This window comes from Thamnophis sirtalis, unplaced genomic scaffold (genome assembly GCF_051295495.1).
Source record: "Thamnophis sirtalis isolate CommonGarterSnake01/CBP01778 unplaced genomic scaffold, rThaSir2_p1.2 scaffold_12, whole genome shotgun sequence".
NCBI classification, from domain to species: domain Eukaryota; kingdom Metazoa; phylum Chordata; class Lepidosauria; order Squamata; family Natricidae; genus Thamnophis; species Thamnophis sirtalis.
In genome coordinates, this window is record NW_028261392.1 from 34,723,144 (window position 1) to 34,739,005 (window position 15,862).

Below are 15,862 nucleotides of genomic sequence, written 5' to 3' on the forward strand. Positions count from 1 at the left end.
AGCTCTCCCAAGACGTTTCCCACCTCCCGCTGGGAAACCCGTCTGGTTGGCGGCCGCCTTCTCCCTCTCCCCCCTCCCGCCTTTCTCTTCCTTCCCCGCCTCCTCAGAGGCCTGCCCCGGGAGGCAGCGCAGAGAAGGGCGCCGCGGGGCTAGTTTGAAGGCAAGCAAGGAAATGGAGGCAGTGGTTGGTGGCGATTCAGCGCAGCCAGGCAACCGTCGCTAAAGGGAACATCCAGGCGGGTGGCCCTGTTGCTGCTGGAAGCCGCGGAGGCGAGCCGAGCCAAGGGCGATGCAGCTGCAATTGCAGCTGCAGCCGAGCTTGGCTGTCCCTGTGGTCGGCTGAAGTGAAGTCTTTTCGGTGGCCCGGCCGGTAACGCTATCACGACGGGCGGCCCTGGAAAAAGATGGCACGCACCATGCGCGAGGCGAACACGGCGCTGCGTTGCTGAGCAACTGCGGCCCGGGGAAGAGGCTTTTTCAGCGCGATCCCCGGCGGCGACAGGACCCCAGCTGCGATGTAACCCAAGGGAGGCGCGTTGCACGAAGGCCTCTCTCTCCAGAAGCGCTGGCCTTCGGCCGTGGGCAAATAAATGGTTCCTCTTGGACCCCAAAGGGATTGGCTCGTTTGACACATCCTCCTCGGGAGTAAGTATTTACTTCTCCGTATGCAGCGGGGGGAGCCTGTGGCGGGCATAATGAGAGGTTGTTAAGACGCCTGGGAGCGGGCAGTTAACACCAGCAACGGTGTCTTTGCGTCACACGCTTACCTACTGTGTGACTCAATCATTGCTTTCTCAACCTAGTTTTCCGAGTTCCGTTATACAGTGAACCACCAATGATCTGGATTTAAGCAAGATGAAAACCTTTCCGGTTCATAGAGAACGCAACTTATTCTTGAATTTAAAGCGTTAAAGAAACTATGTCATTTCTTACATAAATGTCATAGCCTAAATATGCAGTCCAAACGAAAACTGGTTTATTATTTTGGAACAATTGACTATTGACAGACCATGTTTTTACCTCATTGAATTGACCCATTTTCTGGATTTGCACATTACATTGAACCATAAACTAACCAAATAGGTAAAGATTTATAGTTCACAATCAGATTTGTCCTTTTCTACAAATGCTTTACATATGTCCTGAAGTCCAAAACTGGCTGAATTGCTCAGGAAAGGAATTTTCAGTTTCCCACACTCAGTGTGCTATAATTGTGAAAAAGAGCATATTCAATATTGGGAAATTACAGATTAAACAATTTATTAATTAAATACAGTTGCTGTAAAGTGTTCAAGTTGGTCACCTTGATGCTAGCTAGGTGGGCCCAGAGAAGGTGAAGTCTCATCTTGCAAAGTTATCTTGAGATGAGTTTGATACTGTGAATCTTACCTCTGTAGTACAAGTCACTCTTGCTTAGACACACAATTGCAACCCCAACTTGTAATTTTTCTCCATTAATTTTGCTAGTCGCAAGCCACTAGGGAAGCACATAAATAATAATCAAGTGACTGTGGGACACAATGACAATTATAAATGTGAGAATTGGTCACAAAGCTGCAGGTTTTTTTTAACACCATTGTAATTTTGATTGGTCTCTAAATGAGGCAATCAGTAAGCAAGGACTGCCTGTTTACCTGTATCAGCTCAGCTCCCCACAGTCAACAACACTCCTAGATAATAAAAGTCTCCAGATAGATGACTGAAAGCTGAATCAGAATGGTAGAAAATCTATCCTTCAGAAAGGAGTTAAACATTTTCTTTGAAAAAAGGGTGGTATACCTCCTCCGGAAGCCATCACTCAACTCCAATATACTATATAAATATTATCTAATCTCCAGCTTTTTGGGGGCAAGTATACAGCAGGGTTTTGCCTTGAACTTGAGATCCCTGGAGAAGCAGATTATCTAGACCCATTTCACTTTTGGCTCAGTATAGAAAAGGCATTGTTCCCCCTGTCAGTGATTTCTGGTGGGACAGGAAAGTGATCATTCTGATCGGACTTGGTTTCAGCAGCTTTCAGAACCTTCTTGTTATCATTCTTTTGTTCTTCAAGCATCAGGAATGGGGAGCACTATATTATATAGTTCTCATTCCTGAAGGGATAGAGGCAGTTGTGAGGGCAAAGTTGAGCAGTAGACCTTTTCATTGATGATTACTGCAGAGGTTGATGTGGTCCTATTCAACATGAAATTAGTCTGAACAGGATTGTGCTTCCCAGATGTTCACAATTTGAAGATCTCAAAGAGCAGGCGGCATCTGTGGGAAAGAGGGCATTTACATATAGTAACTCCATCTTAAGCAGCAATAGCCTGAGAAAGCAGGCATTAACTCTGTGTCACTTGTGCCTTAGTCATCTCTCAATTGGATTGGTTCAATGCACAGTACATGAATTCACCAGTTCTGCTCCCAAATGTGGGCTAGGGAAATTTTGATTGATGGCTAGACTCATAGATTTAGGCATTTGTCAAAATCTGGTATTGAGACTGCTTAGCTGTGAGCCACAAGGGAGTTTCCTGATGTTGTAAAGCAGGAGAAGAGAGCATATTAATTTTTATTTAATCAGTCCCTAGAACAGGAGAGGAGCTGGAAAGTCTGCAGTGAAGGAGAACCTCTTCCTTTGCATCAAAACATTCCCTCCATATGAAAATACAATTTGCTCTTTAGGCCAAAGGCAAGAGTCTTTTTACACGTAGTCCTTGACTTACGACTATAATGAAGCCTACCAATTAAGAGCCATAAGCCCTATAAAGGTTATAGTGTGAGTCATCATATGACCAACCCAATTTTATGACCTTTTTTGCAGCGGACGTTAAACACCACAATCATTGCGCAAGCCTATTGTTTGTTATGAGGCATTTTTGCTGAAAACTGGAAGCAAATGATGATTTTCAGCAAAACTATTGCAAATGATAATCATGTGACCACAGGGTGCTTGAAATTGCTATAAATAAATTGTTCAGTTAATAGTTGCCCAAAATATGATCATGTCACCAGCTGACAGAAATTTGGAATGGGATCATAAGTACCTTTGGGGGAGGGGCTGTTGTGACTTCCAGCAGTTGCTAAGCAACTAGTTATAAGTCAATGTAGTACTCAGCTTACAACAGTTTATTTAGAAACCGTTCAAAGTTACAACAGCACTGAAAAAAGTGACTTATCACCGTTTTTCATACTTAACAACTTTTGTAGCACCCCTATGATTATGTAATCAAAATTCAGATGCTTGGCAATTGACTCATACTTAGAACCATTGCTTTATCCCAGGGTCATGTGATCACCTTTTGCAGCCTTCTTACAAGCAAAGTCAATGGGGAAATCAAATTCATTTAACAACTGGGTTATTAACTTTTATCAACTGCAGTGATTCACTTAACAATGTGGCAAGAAAGATTGTAAAATGGAATAAAACTCACTTAAATGTCTCACTTAACAACAGAAGTTTTGGACTTAATTGTCATAAGTTCCATTATACATTAATTTCAATTGTCTTTTCCTTGCACATATTAGATTAATTTATATCAGTGGGCAGTAAAATGGTAATTATTTTATAAAATTCATATACATAATTAAGCCAAATTGCTAATAAAAGACACACTGTCAGCATTGACTTCATTTAGTAATCAGGAAAGGAAACCACTGGACCCTAACCCAATTCCTCAGGCTCCTCTTTTTGTCCCATACCCCAAGTCCATCTGGGATGAACGGCAGGTTCTTCCACTCTTAGTTCAGCCAGACTTTCAGTTAAAGATGGTCCCGCCATTGCCCCCTCCTCTTCCTCCTGGTCATTTACATGCAAAGACATTTCTTTTCTTGTGAGGGCACCCCCCTCAGTAGTTTTTAGCTCCGGGTTGGGTGCAAAAGAAGACTCAGCTTATTGTCAGCATTGACTTCATTTAGTAATCAGGAAAGGAAACCACTGGACTCCATTTGAATTGAAATCAAGTGTACTTTTACTAATTATAAATGAACAGTTGCAAAGCAAAGCTGAGTCTGGTTAATTAGGCGTGAAAGCAGATAATATCAAGTACAATTCAATCCCCTCCCCTTGGCACCCCTGTACATAGTACAATTATAATGCACCCAACTGTCAGGTGGGAGACAACTTCAAAAAGTGTCATCAGGATGGAATGCCAGACAGTTGGAAACTCCCCTCTTCCACATGCGCAGTAAGGTGGTCAGATCAGCGACTAGAAACTTCCTCCAGCACATAATGATTCCCCTCCCAGATACCATGCCCCCCTCCCCCGTTTCAATGACAGCCGAAGCAGCAGCAAAGCAGAGACTGACACACACTAGTACTCAATTTTGTCTTATGCTGAGGTCAGTGTAATATAAGCACCCCACCACACCTGTGTCAGCAGAGGAGACATGCTACAGGCCCTGTCAGACAAGGAATTCTGGCTGGCAGGATCCAGGAGATGGGTCTCTGCTATGGCACCTGCCCTTTCGAACCTCTGAACTCCTGCAATGAGATAGGCTCCACTTTTTTGAACTTCCATATGAGACACTTCACCTGCATTGTGACCAAAGATGGAGTATGCTGTTGTATATACACTTCATTGAGCAGAATCCCATTGAACTTATTCTGAGTAATATATGATTGCATGGTAATTGGGCTTCTTAATTCTGGCAATTATGTGCTGTTGTCTTTTACAAATCTGTTGTGAGTGAGCATGGTGAAAACAGCAGTGTTGATAGGGCTCATTAAAAACTGATTATTCAAAGGAAGATTGATTCTTTCCTAGAAACACAGCACATGTGTATGTATTTACAAAATTACCTGATAATGGGGGGAAAGTTTTGAAGTTAATTGCAAAATTACCTTTTAATTTTGGGAAAATTAGAAAAATAAGTTTAGGGAATTATTTTTTTATGTCAAGATACCTCATCAACTTCACTTGCTTACTGAGCTCAATAGCTATATTCTCTAACCTTTGATATTATTGCTAAAGTCTTTTTCTCCAACATAGTTATAATAAACTAAATTCTCATTTTTAAAATTAAGCTACTCAAATATGTTTAGGATGGCGAATAATATTGCTAAATCTGAATGGTTACGCAGTAAACTTAATAACAATGAAGGAAAACCTCATTTTTCTTCTATCCATGCAAAAATACATTAAAATCTCTAAGCTGCTTTTTTTTGCATTCAAACTTTGCTTTGTTACATAAGGAGCATTTCTTTAATTCTCCATATAGATGAGAACAAACTGAAATTTAGGGCAACTAAATAGATTTCTCTTTTCAGCAAAAATAATAATACAGCAGGAAGACAAACACCATAGGTAGTTTAAAGGCTGTGCTGTGAGACCCCTTAATAGTGTATATAGTGTATTTCAGATATCTTTTGTTATTTGTAGAGACTGCTCATAAAACAAAAGGGTACACATTATTTTATTTTTCTGGTTTTTAAAAAGCAGAAACTAACAGATGTTACATGGATCATATCTGACATCATGCACCACCGGTGGCTGCTGTTAGCTGCATGCTTTTGGGTAATATTCATGTTCATGGTTGCTAGCAAGTTCATCACATTGACCTTCAAAGATCCTGATGGTAAGTTGATCCAACTTTATTCTTATTAATACAAGTAATTGCTGAACAATTTTTGTGTCCAAAACAGTGTGAGAAAAATTAAACGGATCTTCTAGTTTTGTTTTTTCTTATCCATTCATATTTTCATTATGTTGACTTCAAAATAAACCTAAATGATTATGCAGCTTGCCTGTGAGTTGTAACAGTGAAATATTTAATGCAAGTGATTCCCACTTTTTCTTGGCTTTTTCTGTCTTTGTTTTTGGCAAATGTCTAAATGTTGAATATTACAATTATTCCTTATTTCTTTCAACATTGAACACTATCTAGGAAAATAAAAGTGAAACGAAGATTTAATAGCTTTTTAATTTTATATGGAAAGGTACAGATACTGATTTTAACATATCTGAGCATTTTGTGTATTTTTCCTTTTCAATTTAACCTATAATACTTGTGCATAGACATTAAAATTACTTATGTCCTGTCCTGTAGGGAAGGTTTTTGCTTAGTTCTATTAGATACTTCTATCCCTGTTCCTTTTACAGACTAGGAGAATGGTCTTAATTCATTAGAAACACAATACCAAGTTAACATCTTCCAATTAACTTTGCAATACTTACATAATTTTGTGAGACTTTCCTTTTTTATGCTTCTAGTCTAAAATTCAGTCCTTGTGGTAAAAATGACGTATTTTCAGACTTGGTTTAAGAAACAGCACAAACATAACAGTCTCAGAAGATGGGGAGTACTGTATTGTCTCAATCCATGTAGGTGACAAGTTTGGAGAATCTGGTTTACAGAGGTTATTCTACTAAGGGTTTCCAAATCATGAAATTTGTTTTTTAAATAATTTGCATTCTATTTAAAACTTTGAATTACAGCCTGATTTGAAGTGTACACACACACACCCCAAATCCACTCACTCATCACGAAATCTCAGAACTGTAAAGCCTACAATCTTGAAATTCGGCACATATGTTCCTCTTGGCTTCTAGGTACTTGCTAAGGAAGGGTTTTTCAAAATGACCATCAGATCATTAATATTTCTTATACATTATCTGTGTGTGTGTGTGTGTGTGTGTGTAAGAGAGAGAGAGAGATAGATCTCACACACTGATGCTAATGAGTTAGACGTTCTTCTCCCCCTCCCCATCTGAAAAGAATTCTGTTCCAACTGCCACTTGGGCATGCGGTGGCCAGTGCATGACTCATCTGGCTTGCGGGCTTGGAGTTTAGATAATGAGGTCAGCTTGAGGGAGAGAAAGGGATAAGATAGGAGAGGCCTCTATGGGACAAGCCTGAGGGAGAGAAGGGAATAAGATAGGAGAGGATCAGTGGGGCTAGCCTGAGGGAGAGAAGGGGGATAGGAGAGGAAAGGCTTCTGTGGGGCAAGCCTGAGGGAGAGAAGAAGAGAGGCTTCTGTGGGGCAAACCTGAGGGAGAGAAGGGGAGAGGAGAGGCTGATCATCTACTCATTAATTTTCAAGCTGTAAGTGTCCATTTATCAAACCCAATCACATAGTTTCGTAGCGGAGCATGGGTATCCAGCTAATTTAATTATAATCTTGTGAGTATAAGTTGTGATCAATCAAATCATTTATGCAGTATGAAGGGGGAAAAAGTTTGCTTTTCTTTACCTGCTCTGTTTTCTTCATCTAGTTCATGGTGCCAAGCCAGTAATACCAACAACTATAACTGAAGTAGGAAAAGATCACGTAACAAAAGAGAAGAGACTTCCGGGACAATTCCAGGTATATAAAAGGGACAGGTTGAAAGGCTAAATAAATGGTATGGTTGCAGAGTTCTCTATGTCATTTTTCATTATGTTAGATTGTAACTGGTTCTTAGAATCAGTCAGCCAAATAGTATAGAGATTTATGAGCAAAGCATCACTGTAGCCATCTGTATTGCCTTCTGTTCAAAAGCAATTTTCCCTTGCTTTATTGTCCAGGAATTGAGAAGTTTTAGTTTTGAAAACTACTTTGGTATTGTTTTATGAATTAAAATTTTGTTACATTATTGGGTTATATTCATTTTTTAAAACACAGTATTTTATATTTGTGTATATAATTGGGGATACATTCCTAAACATGCTTATCTAGGAATCTGTTGAACATAATAACAGATTATAATAACAATAATCTGGAGAACCACTTTCTGTAACAGCTTTTAGAACACATCTAGAAGCTCTATACGTTTCTAAATTGTACTTCAGTTTTTCATTTAAATTAAAAAAATTAACACAACCACTGTGCAACATTTTTGCATAATTTTTATTTTTAATCAGTATAGTTTATACAGAACCATCCAAAGTTTGCAACGGAAGCTGATGTAAAGTGAAAATCATCTTCCCTTTTATTTCTATGGTCAGAAAAAAAATATTCATTCATTTTAGTTTACATTTAGAATATTGTTTGGTTTGTGTTCCCCATTTAGTTGTAATTCAATTTCTAAAATTTTGTTTCCTTACTGCTGAAATCAAATTACTTTGCATCAGCTTGACAGAAATAGTTAATTCAGAAGACAGTAATACTTAAGGTGACCAGATTTTCAGATTGGTAAAGAGGGACACCTTTGACCAGGGGTGGGAGGGGGGCTTGATTAAAAATTTTATACGGAGCAACAAAAATTTTCATACAACGCAAAAATAGTATTGTAATATTTTTTTAATTTCAACATAACTACAATTTACAAATATAAATTGTAACTGTTGCCAAACATCAAAATTTTAATCACGTGACCATGAGGATGCTGCAACGGTCGCTAAGTGTGAAAATGGTCGCTAAGTGTGAAAAATGGTCATCGGTCACTTTTTTCAATGCCATTGTAACTTTGGTCACTATACCACCTTTCTTGCCACAGTTCTTAAGTGAATAACTGCAGCTGATATTTTGTATTTTGGATAGAATCTTTTTTTAAATAGTCTAAGACAATTTAAAAAAAGAATCCACACAGAATAAATTGAAGTAAAACATTTCAAACTATTCCACACAGGATAAATTGAAGTAAAACTATTTTTAAAAATTCTATGCACAATATATTTCAAAGTATTGTGCATAGAATTTTTTAAAATGGTTTCACTTCAATTTATTTTGGATAGAATCTTTTTTTAAATAGTCTAAGACAATTTAAAAAAAGAATAAACACAGAATAAAACAATTTTAAAAAAATCCTATGCACAATAAATAAAATATTATTTTAAAATACATTTAAAAAATAAAAGAAGAAAACCCCAGCTCACTTACTAGCAGGCACAAGTGAGTACTCCACTTGTCAATCCAGAATGATGTAGATGTTAATACAAAGAACTGAGCAAATTAAAATGGTGAAATTAGTCAGGGAAATATTTTTCAAAGAAACTTTGCCACCATTTTTTCCACACGAGCCGACTTCCAACCTCCGTGCCCCTCCCCTCTGGGAAATCCAGGAAGGAACACTCACGACTTCTCTAGCCAAGTATTTCCTGCAGCTCTATGGTACTGGGTCATCTTTTCTTATAAAATGAGGTAAAAGGGGCGCGGGGGGGTGTCTGTTTTCTTGCTTTAACGTTTTAATATCTTCAATGAAAGTACTGAGACAGAGAGAGGGTTTAGACAGTGTCTTTTGTCTTGCCCTGGTTAGGATTTCTTAAGCAAATCCACTGGGCTTTCAACATGAAGCCAGAAAATCGGGACTTTTTAAAAACGCCCCGGGACACAGGACAAATTGTTATAAATCGTGACTGTCCCGCCAAAATCGGGACGTCTGGTCACCTTAGTAATACTGCGATACCGATACCTTTAGAAACCTTGTACAGATAGTCCTCAACTTAAGACCACAATTGAGCCCCAAAGGTCTAAGCAAAACAATTAATTTTGCCCCATTTTGCAACCTTTCTTGCTACAGTTAAGTGAATTACTGCTATGGTTAAGTCAGTAACAGTTGTTAAATTAATCTGAGTTTCTAATTGACTTTGCTTATCAGATGGTTGCAAAATGTGATCACATGACCCTGGGACATTGCAACTGTCATAAATACATGCCAGTTGCCAAGCATCTGAATTTTAAATCATGTGACCATGAAGATGCTAACAATGGTCATATGAAAATGGTCCTAAGTCACTTTTTTCAGTACCGTTGTAATTTTGAAAGGTCATTAAACAAATGGATGTAAGTCAAGGACTACCTGAATGTTTTTGAAATGCTAGATTTCTTGTATGAGTTGAACGTTGAAATGCAAAATAATTTTTGTCTTTCTCTTCTGCCATCCCAATCCATTTTTATATCAAGACAATAGGAAAAGGTCTATCTGAAGACCTTGTACATGAAGGCCTGGTCCATATAGAGAGGCTTGAACTACTCAGGAATGTCTGCCAAGATGCATCTCTGAAAAACCTCACCCATACTCCTGTTTCCAAGTTTGTTTTGGACCGAATTTTTGTATGTGACAAGCACAAGATCCTCTTCTGTCAAACTCCAAAAGTTGGCAATACTCAGTGGAAGAAAGTCTTGATTGTTTTAAATGGTATTTATTTAAATTTCAAATGTGTGTTTGCTTAGACAAAAAAAGATTTCAAAAATTTCAAAGAGCAAAATATAAAAATAATATGATTTAGTGGAATACATTTTTATTTTTGGCATTTTATATTTTGCTTGAAAGCTGCTTAGAGTATCCTAACCACGTTCTAGCTCTTCTGCTTAGATATGTTACTGCCCACCTAAAGATTACATATATAATAGACTTCCTGTCCTGGTTATTTTGTGAAATGATTGTGTGCTGGGATTAATAAAGGAGAAATTATGCTAACCTTTTAAAGTTAGGCAACTAAGGTATCACAGGTACCTTAAATTTAAAGGTTTAATTTAAAGCTCTCAAGATCCCAGGATTCTTCACAACATAAAATTTGATCAAAATGCAGCTTGGAGAAGGGAGGAAGAAAAGGATGATTGCAAAAATGTTTGCAATGTATTTCCATATTTTAATCTCTACTGGAAAATGATGGTTTCCATGGCTGGAATTAATACAAGTCAATAGTTTAAATGTGTATATCCATTTTTTTTTTAGAATATAGCAATCAATTACTACTTGAACCTAACACGATATTTAGGGAATATATACAGGTTTTTTGGTAGAATGTTTATTCAGTTTTATTTTAAATCACATGAGCAGTAGCACCACATCTATCTCAGACAGATATAGATATAGATGGGTGTCTGACAGCCTATCCTACTTAGAAGGAACAGATAATGCTTTATCTGTTATCACATTTTCATTGAATCCATTTTGAAACATTGGTAACATTTAGTTCAGGGCAAATTTAATTAAAAAATTAAAATAATTTGTAAAAATAACAAACACCAAGAAACATATAAAACAGAGTAATAAAATTTTAATTTATTTTAGTAGCACCTTTGATTTTAACATAAAACAAAAGTAGGCAGTGAGACAGATTTAACTCTACTACATTATAAAATCGGATCAATTCCATTTGGATATTATGTGAAAGACAATATTGCTTTGAACAATTTGACTTTGGGAACAATTTGATTAAAATATTGTAATTAAGGTCTTCTGTTGATGGCATTCCTTCTAACAGTGGACCTAAATAGGACCTAAATAGGTACACTCAGAGTCTTTCTTAAAAATTCGAGACCCTTTGGAGCAGATAGGATGACAAGAGATTTGTTATTACAAGTAAAGGAAAAAGAAGTCCTAGTGTATAAACAGATTTCTACAATATTAGATTTTGGCTTAAGGACAGGCCAAACTTGCTAACTACCTGTATGGTTATATTCTATCTTATATCCTTTTCAGGCATAAGGCTGTAATGGAGAGTTACACATAAGTCTAGGTAGTATGAAATCAGGAATTGGCTAAACACACGTCAGAATTAGGAATCTGACTTTCTGCCCATCTCTAAAAAAAACTAGTACAATTGACCCACTGTATTTTTGGATCCAGCCATTGCAGTTCCAGATTCAGCAATTGGTCTGACTTGGGATAAAATATCCACGTATAGAATGTTATAATCTGGCATGCTGACATTAATTACTCCAATATGCAGACTCCAAGATCTTTGAATAGAAACCCTAGATTGTCACAACATGCTGTTACATGGAGACTTGTGATGAAAATAATTCATTGAACTTTCCATTTTTTAAAGAGTAATTTGGGGTTCAGGACTGAATTGTAGGAAGATGAGAAACTTAATAGCAATATCAGGACATGGAGACTGGACCGTAAAGTAGAAAAGTATTCTATAAATAGGCAGCAGCAAACTACTTGAAGGACATTTTCATGAAGTCACCAAAGCCTGATTTGTCTTTATCTTTTTACTTAATAACAAATAAATAATCATAATAGCCACTAGTGTAGATCATAATGGGAATGGAATGAAAGGTGCTATTGTAAGAGCAAGTTCTAACTTATTTCCTCAGGAGCTTTTCCTTCCATCGACGAGATCCCTGAAAACATTGTGCATGACCATGAGAAGAATGGTCTTCCACGCTTATCTTCTTTCAGTGATTCTGAAATTGAAAAAAGGTAAGTAGTATTTTAATGTGTCTTTGAAAACTCTTTCCATTATGAAAATCTCATTTTTGATCATTTGTGCAGCTTATGATTATTTATTTAAATTGTATTATAGCTGCCCACTCCCATAGACTCTTAAATAGAGGCAATAATCAGAAAGGGTTTTACAGGTAGTCCTCGACTTATAACCACAATTTGAGTCCAGAATTTATGTTGCTAAGTGAGAAATTTGTGAAGTGAGTTTTGCCCCATTTTACAATTTTTCTTGCCACAGTTGTTAAGTGAATCATTGAAGTTGTTAAGTTAGTAACACAGTTATTAAGTGAATTTGGCTTCCCCATTAACTTTGCTTAGCAGAAAGTTGCAAAAGGAGACCATATGATCCCAAGACACCATAACCATCATAAATATGAAACCAGTTGCCAAGCATCTGAATGTAAATCATGTGACCATGGGAATGCTGCAAGGATCATAAGTATGAAAAATTGTCATAAGTCACTTTTTTCAATACTGTTGTAAATCTAGGTCTACCTGTATTATACCTTTGGATGATGATCTGTCTTTTCTCCGTATAGGCTCACAGTTATATGAGAAGCATTAAAATTGTAGTAAAGATCAGTTTGCTATAAAATCCAATTTTTGTTATTTTTGCATGTCACATCGTGGCTTTAGAAGAGAGTATAGCTATAAAGTACTGCTTTGGGATTTCTAAGAAATCATGTGGAAGCAAGGACGGAGTTGACTGCCTACATACAAAAACAGAGACCTTTACAAGCAATAGTTCTGTGAAAACTGTGATGGTTATAGTTATTATGTCATTTTTAAAAAATAATTCTTAATCTTGATAATAAATGGCATTCATAAGTGGCCTTGATAGCATTTGCATCTTTAAAAATAAGATATAACTATGAAAAAATAATTTGAGTGCGGCAAATCTTTGTTTAGTTGCTACATTTGGGACTAGTAAGATCATAAATGTCAGGATTGATCATAAAGTTACTTCTTCATCACTGTCATAATTGTAAAAAGTTGCTAAATGAGGGAGTCACTAAGCAAGGATTACCTGTATAGTCCTAGGAGCAGGCGAAGAAGAAAAAAACATGTTGACATTGTCATCTCTTTAAATAGACTTTTAAGGACTCTTTGTATAATTTGACTTAATTTAATCTCTATCTTTATTTTTTGCTTTTTTAAAATAGTCAGCTATTTTAGCAGGTGCATTCCACATTAAGTGAACAGATTTCTGTTCAGGGACAGAAGTTGATTGTGCACTTCTTGGAACAGATTTACAAGACATACAACACTGAGTAAATCCTATTGACAGATTGCTATCAGGTTCTTTGGCAATTGCCTAACTAGCAGTGCCTTGATTCTTTCCAAATAATATTCTCAAGGAGCTTAACAAGATTGAGAAGAAAAGGATAGTGTTGTAAGAATTTCAACATTCTGCATTTAGTAGCATTGGATACCTGCATGATAGACACAAACTTCTCAATTTTCTTTCTAAGAGCCTTTCTATAATCCAGCAAGGAGGTAGATCTTTTACTTAAAATGGAGAAGCTAGCAGTTTTTATAGGTCTAGGAACCAATTACAATAGTCTTTTTTCAGCAACCATTCAAAGTTATGGTAATGATAAACAAAGCGATTTACAACTGTTCGTCACACTCATGGTTGTCAGTGTCCCACGATCATGTGATCATGATCACTTGGCAATCAGCTTGCAATTCCAATGATCACAGCATTTGTAACTTTCATTGCTAACTTCCACCAAGGAAAGTCAATGGAGAAGCTGGCAGGAAGCTGCAAATGGCCTCAGGATGCTGCAACCGAGTGGGAGTCATCTAATGATAGCAATTGGAACTGCTGGAACTGTGCTTTTTAAGTCAACGTGGTCATGAGTTGCCTGTCCCAATTACATCATTAAGGGAGGACCATCTGTTCTATAATACTATTCTGCCATTAGATGAACGTAACTGGAAGCAATCAAAGATCCTAATTTTTGCAGATTTCTCAGTTGAATAATGTGCAAAAATGCTTACCGGCAAAATAAAAATATTCTTTTAAAATTTCCCCAACAAGTACATTTAACCTGTTTATAAAGTCTCTAACTATGTGATGCCTCAAGTGCACATCATTTGCTACTATAGTCATTAATATGGCAAATCAGCACTGTTGTAAACTGAATTTTTAGTAAATTTTAAAATACTAAAATACATCCACAATTATTTTTGCTTATGTTTTCCATTTAGATTGAAACTGTATTTCAAATTTTTCATCGTAAGAGATCCTTTTGAAAGGCTTATTTCTGCATTTAAGGATAAATTTGTCCACAATCCTAGATTTGAACCTTGGTATAGACATGAAATTGCTCCTGGAATTATTCGAAAATATAGAAAAAATCGCACAGAGACTAAAGGACTGCAGTTTGAGGACTTCGTGCGCTACCTAGGTGATCCAAATCATCGATGGTTAGATATACAATTTGGAGATCATATAATTCATTGGATAACCTATGTTGAATTATGTGCCCCCTGTGAAATAACATACAGCGTAATTGGACATCATGAAACTTTGGAGGAAGATGCACCATACATCTTAAAGGAAGCAGGAATTGATCATCTGGTATCTTATCCTACAATTCCTCCAGGTATAACGATATATAACAAAACAAAAGTGGAACACTATTTTTCAGGCGTAAGCAAGAGAGACATAAAGCGCCTTTATGCCCGCTTTGAAGGAGATTTTAACCTTTTTGGCTATCAAGAACCAGATTTTCTACTAAACTAGTATCTAGAAATTCTGGGCAAATGAATCTAAATCTTAACTGTAAACATATACTGGGTAACTGAGGCTCATATTATTGCAATGTTTCTAGATGTTCTTTGCATTTGTTGAATATTTGCAATAGGAGCCACAAAGGACTGCCAATTAGTCACTAAAAAAAGTATTACTACATGACACTGTGATAAAGCAGTGCAAAAATTACTAAGATAGTAAATGTCAGACATTCCTTTTTTCCTTAGCCAATAGAGAATCAATGGACCAGTAACCTGTAAAGAAACTTGATATGAATACAAAACATTTAGAAAGAGCAGGAAATAACACTTATGTCAATGGTCTTACAAATCTATGGAGGCCAAACAGATTGGTAAGTATTGTGTAACTTAAGGAAAAGACTCCAGACCATGGAATCAATCTGAAAGCCTTATGATGGTTGCTTACTGTTATTCATTCAAGAAATAATAGTTGCACAAATTTTAATTTGTAAACTCTTGAGTTATTATGAGGTGAAAAATCTTTAACCAGATAAGCTATGGATCCCATTGAAGAAATTTTAGAGAACACTAAAAATGATTTTTCATTTGCTTTGTAACCTTAAATAAATACCAGTACAGTATTGACTGCATAATTTACCGGGATCATTAAGTCTATGCATTTTGATATGGTCTGCTAATCCTATCCCACAGTGGTGCTATTATAAAGTTGCCATAATGAATGAGATCAATGTTCTATTGAAACCTAGCATCTTATTTTTGGGGTTTCTTAGTTTAAGAAATAACCATACATATAGATGAGGCAGCAAGCTGTCATAAGGTATATTTATTTCATGTGTAATATGTTATGTAAGTAATTTTTGATCTCTCAAATCTTGATATTATAAAATGGATTACAAAATTTAGAAGCAGGTGCCTATTGGTATAAACATATGCCATGTTGCATTCTACTCTTAATGAGGCATAATTCCATCCCTATGGCCAATAATTTATGTGGACGTTTCACAACTGGCCACTAGGTTTGTTTATTTCAGGTTCATAAA

The 15,862-nt window shown here is 36.6% G+C and overlaps 1 protein-coding gene across 3 annotated transcripts; it reads left to right on the plus strand.

The window, feature by feature from the left end:
* Positions 1-115: 115 nt before the first annotated feature.
* CHST10 (carbohydrate sulfotransferase 10) lies at positions 116-15,454 on the plus strand. Of its 3 annotated transcripts, XM_087726402.1 has the most exons (7): positions 116-645; positions 5,418-5,556; positions 7,194-7,285; positions 9,803-10,037; positions 11,951-12,056; positions 14,295-14,692; positions 15,069-15,454. In XM_087726402.1, exons 2-7 carry the CDS (start codon positions 5,457-5,459, stop codon positions 15,092-15,094), a joined length of 957 nt encoding a protein of 318 aa, XP_087582528.1. In that variant the 5' UTR covers positions 116-645; positions 5,418-5,456; the 3' UTR covers positions 15,095-15,454. The 3 variants fall into 3 exon arrangements, with proteins under 3 accessions (XP_087582528.1, XP_087582526.1, XP_087582527.1); XM_087726400.1 differs by having other exon boundaries at positions 14,295-15,454; XM_087726401.1 differs by having other exon boundaries at positions 5,421-5,556; positions 14,295-15,454.
* Positions 15,455-15,862: the final 408 nt, after the last annotated feature.

What these genes read in the sequence shown, in the direction of transcription:
- CHST10 (XM_087726400.1), top strand. Translation starts at nt 5,457, where the DNA reads ATGCACCACCGGTGGCTGCTGTTAGCTGCATGCTTTTGGGTAATATTC. An exon ending in AGTCTTGATTGTTTTAAATG is followed by an intron (nt 10,038 to 11,950) that starts GTATTTATTTAA and finishes TTATTTCCTCAG; the next exon opens with GAGCTTTTCCTTCCATCGAC. An exon ending in GATTCTGAAATTGAAAAAAG is followed by an intron (nt 12,057 to 14,294) that starts GTAAGTAGTATT and finishes TTTTCCATTTAG; the next exon opens with ATTGAAACTGTATTTCAAAT.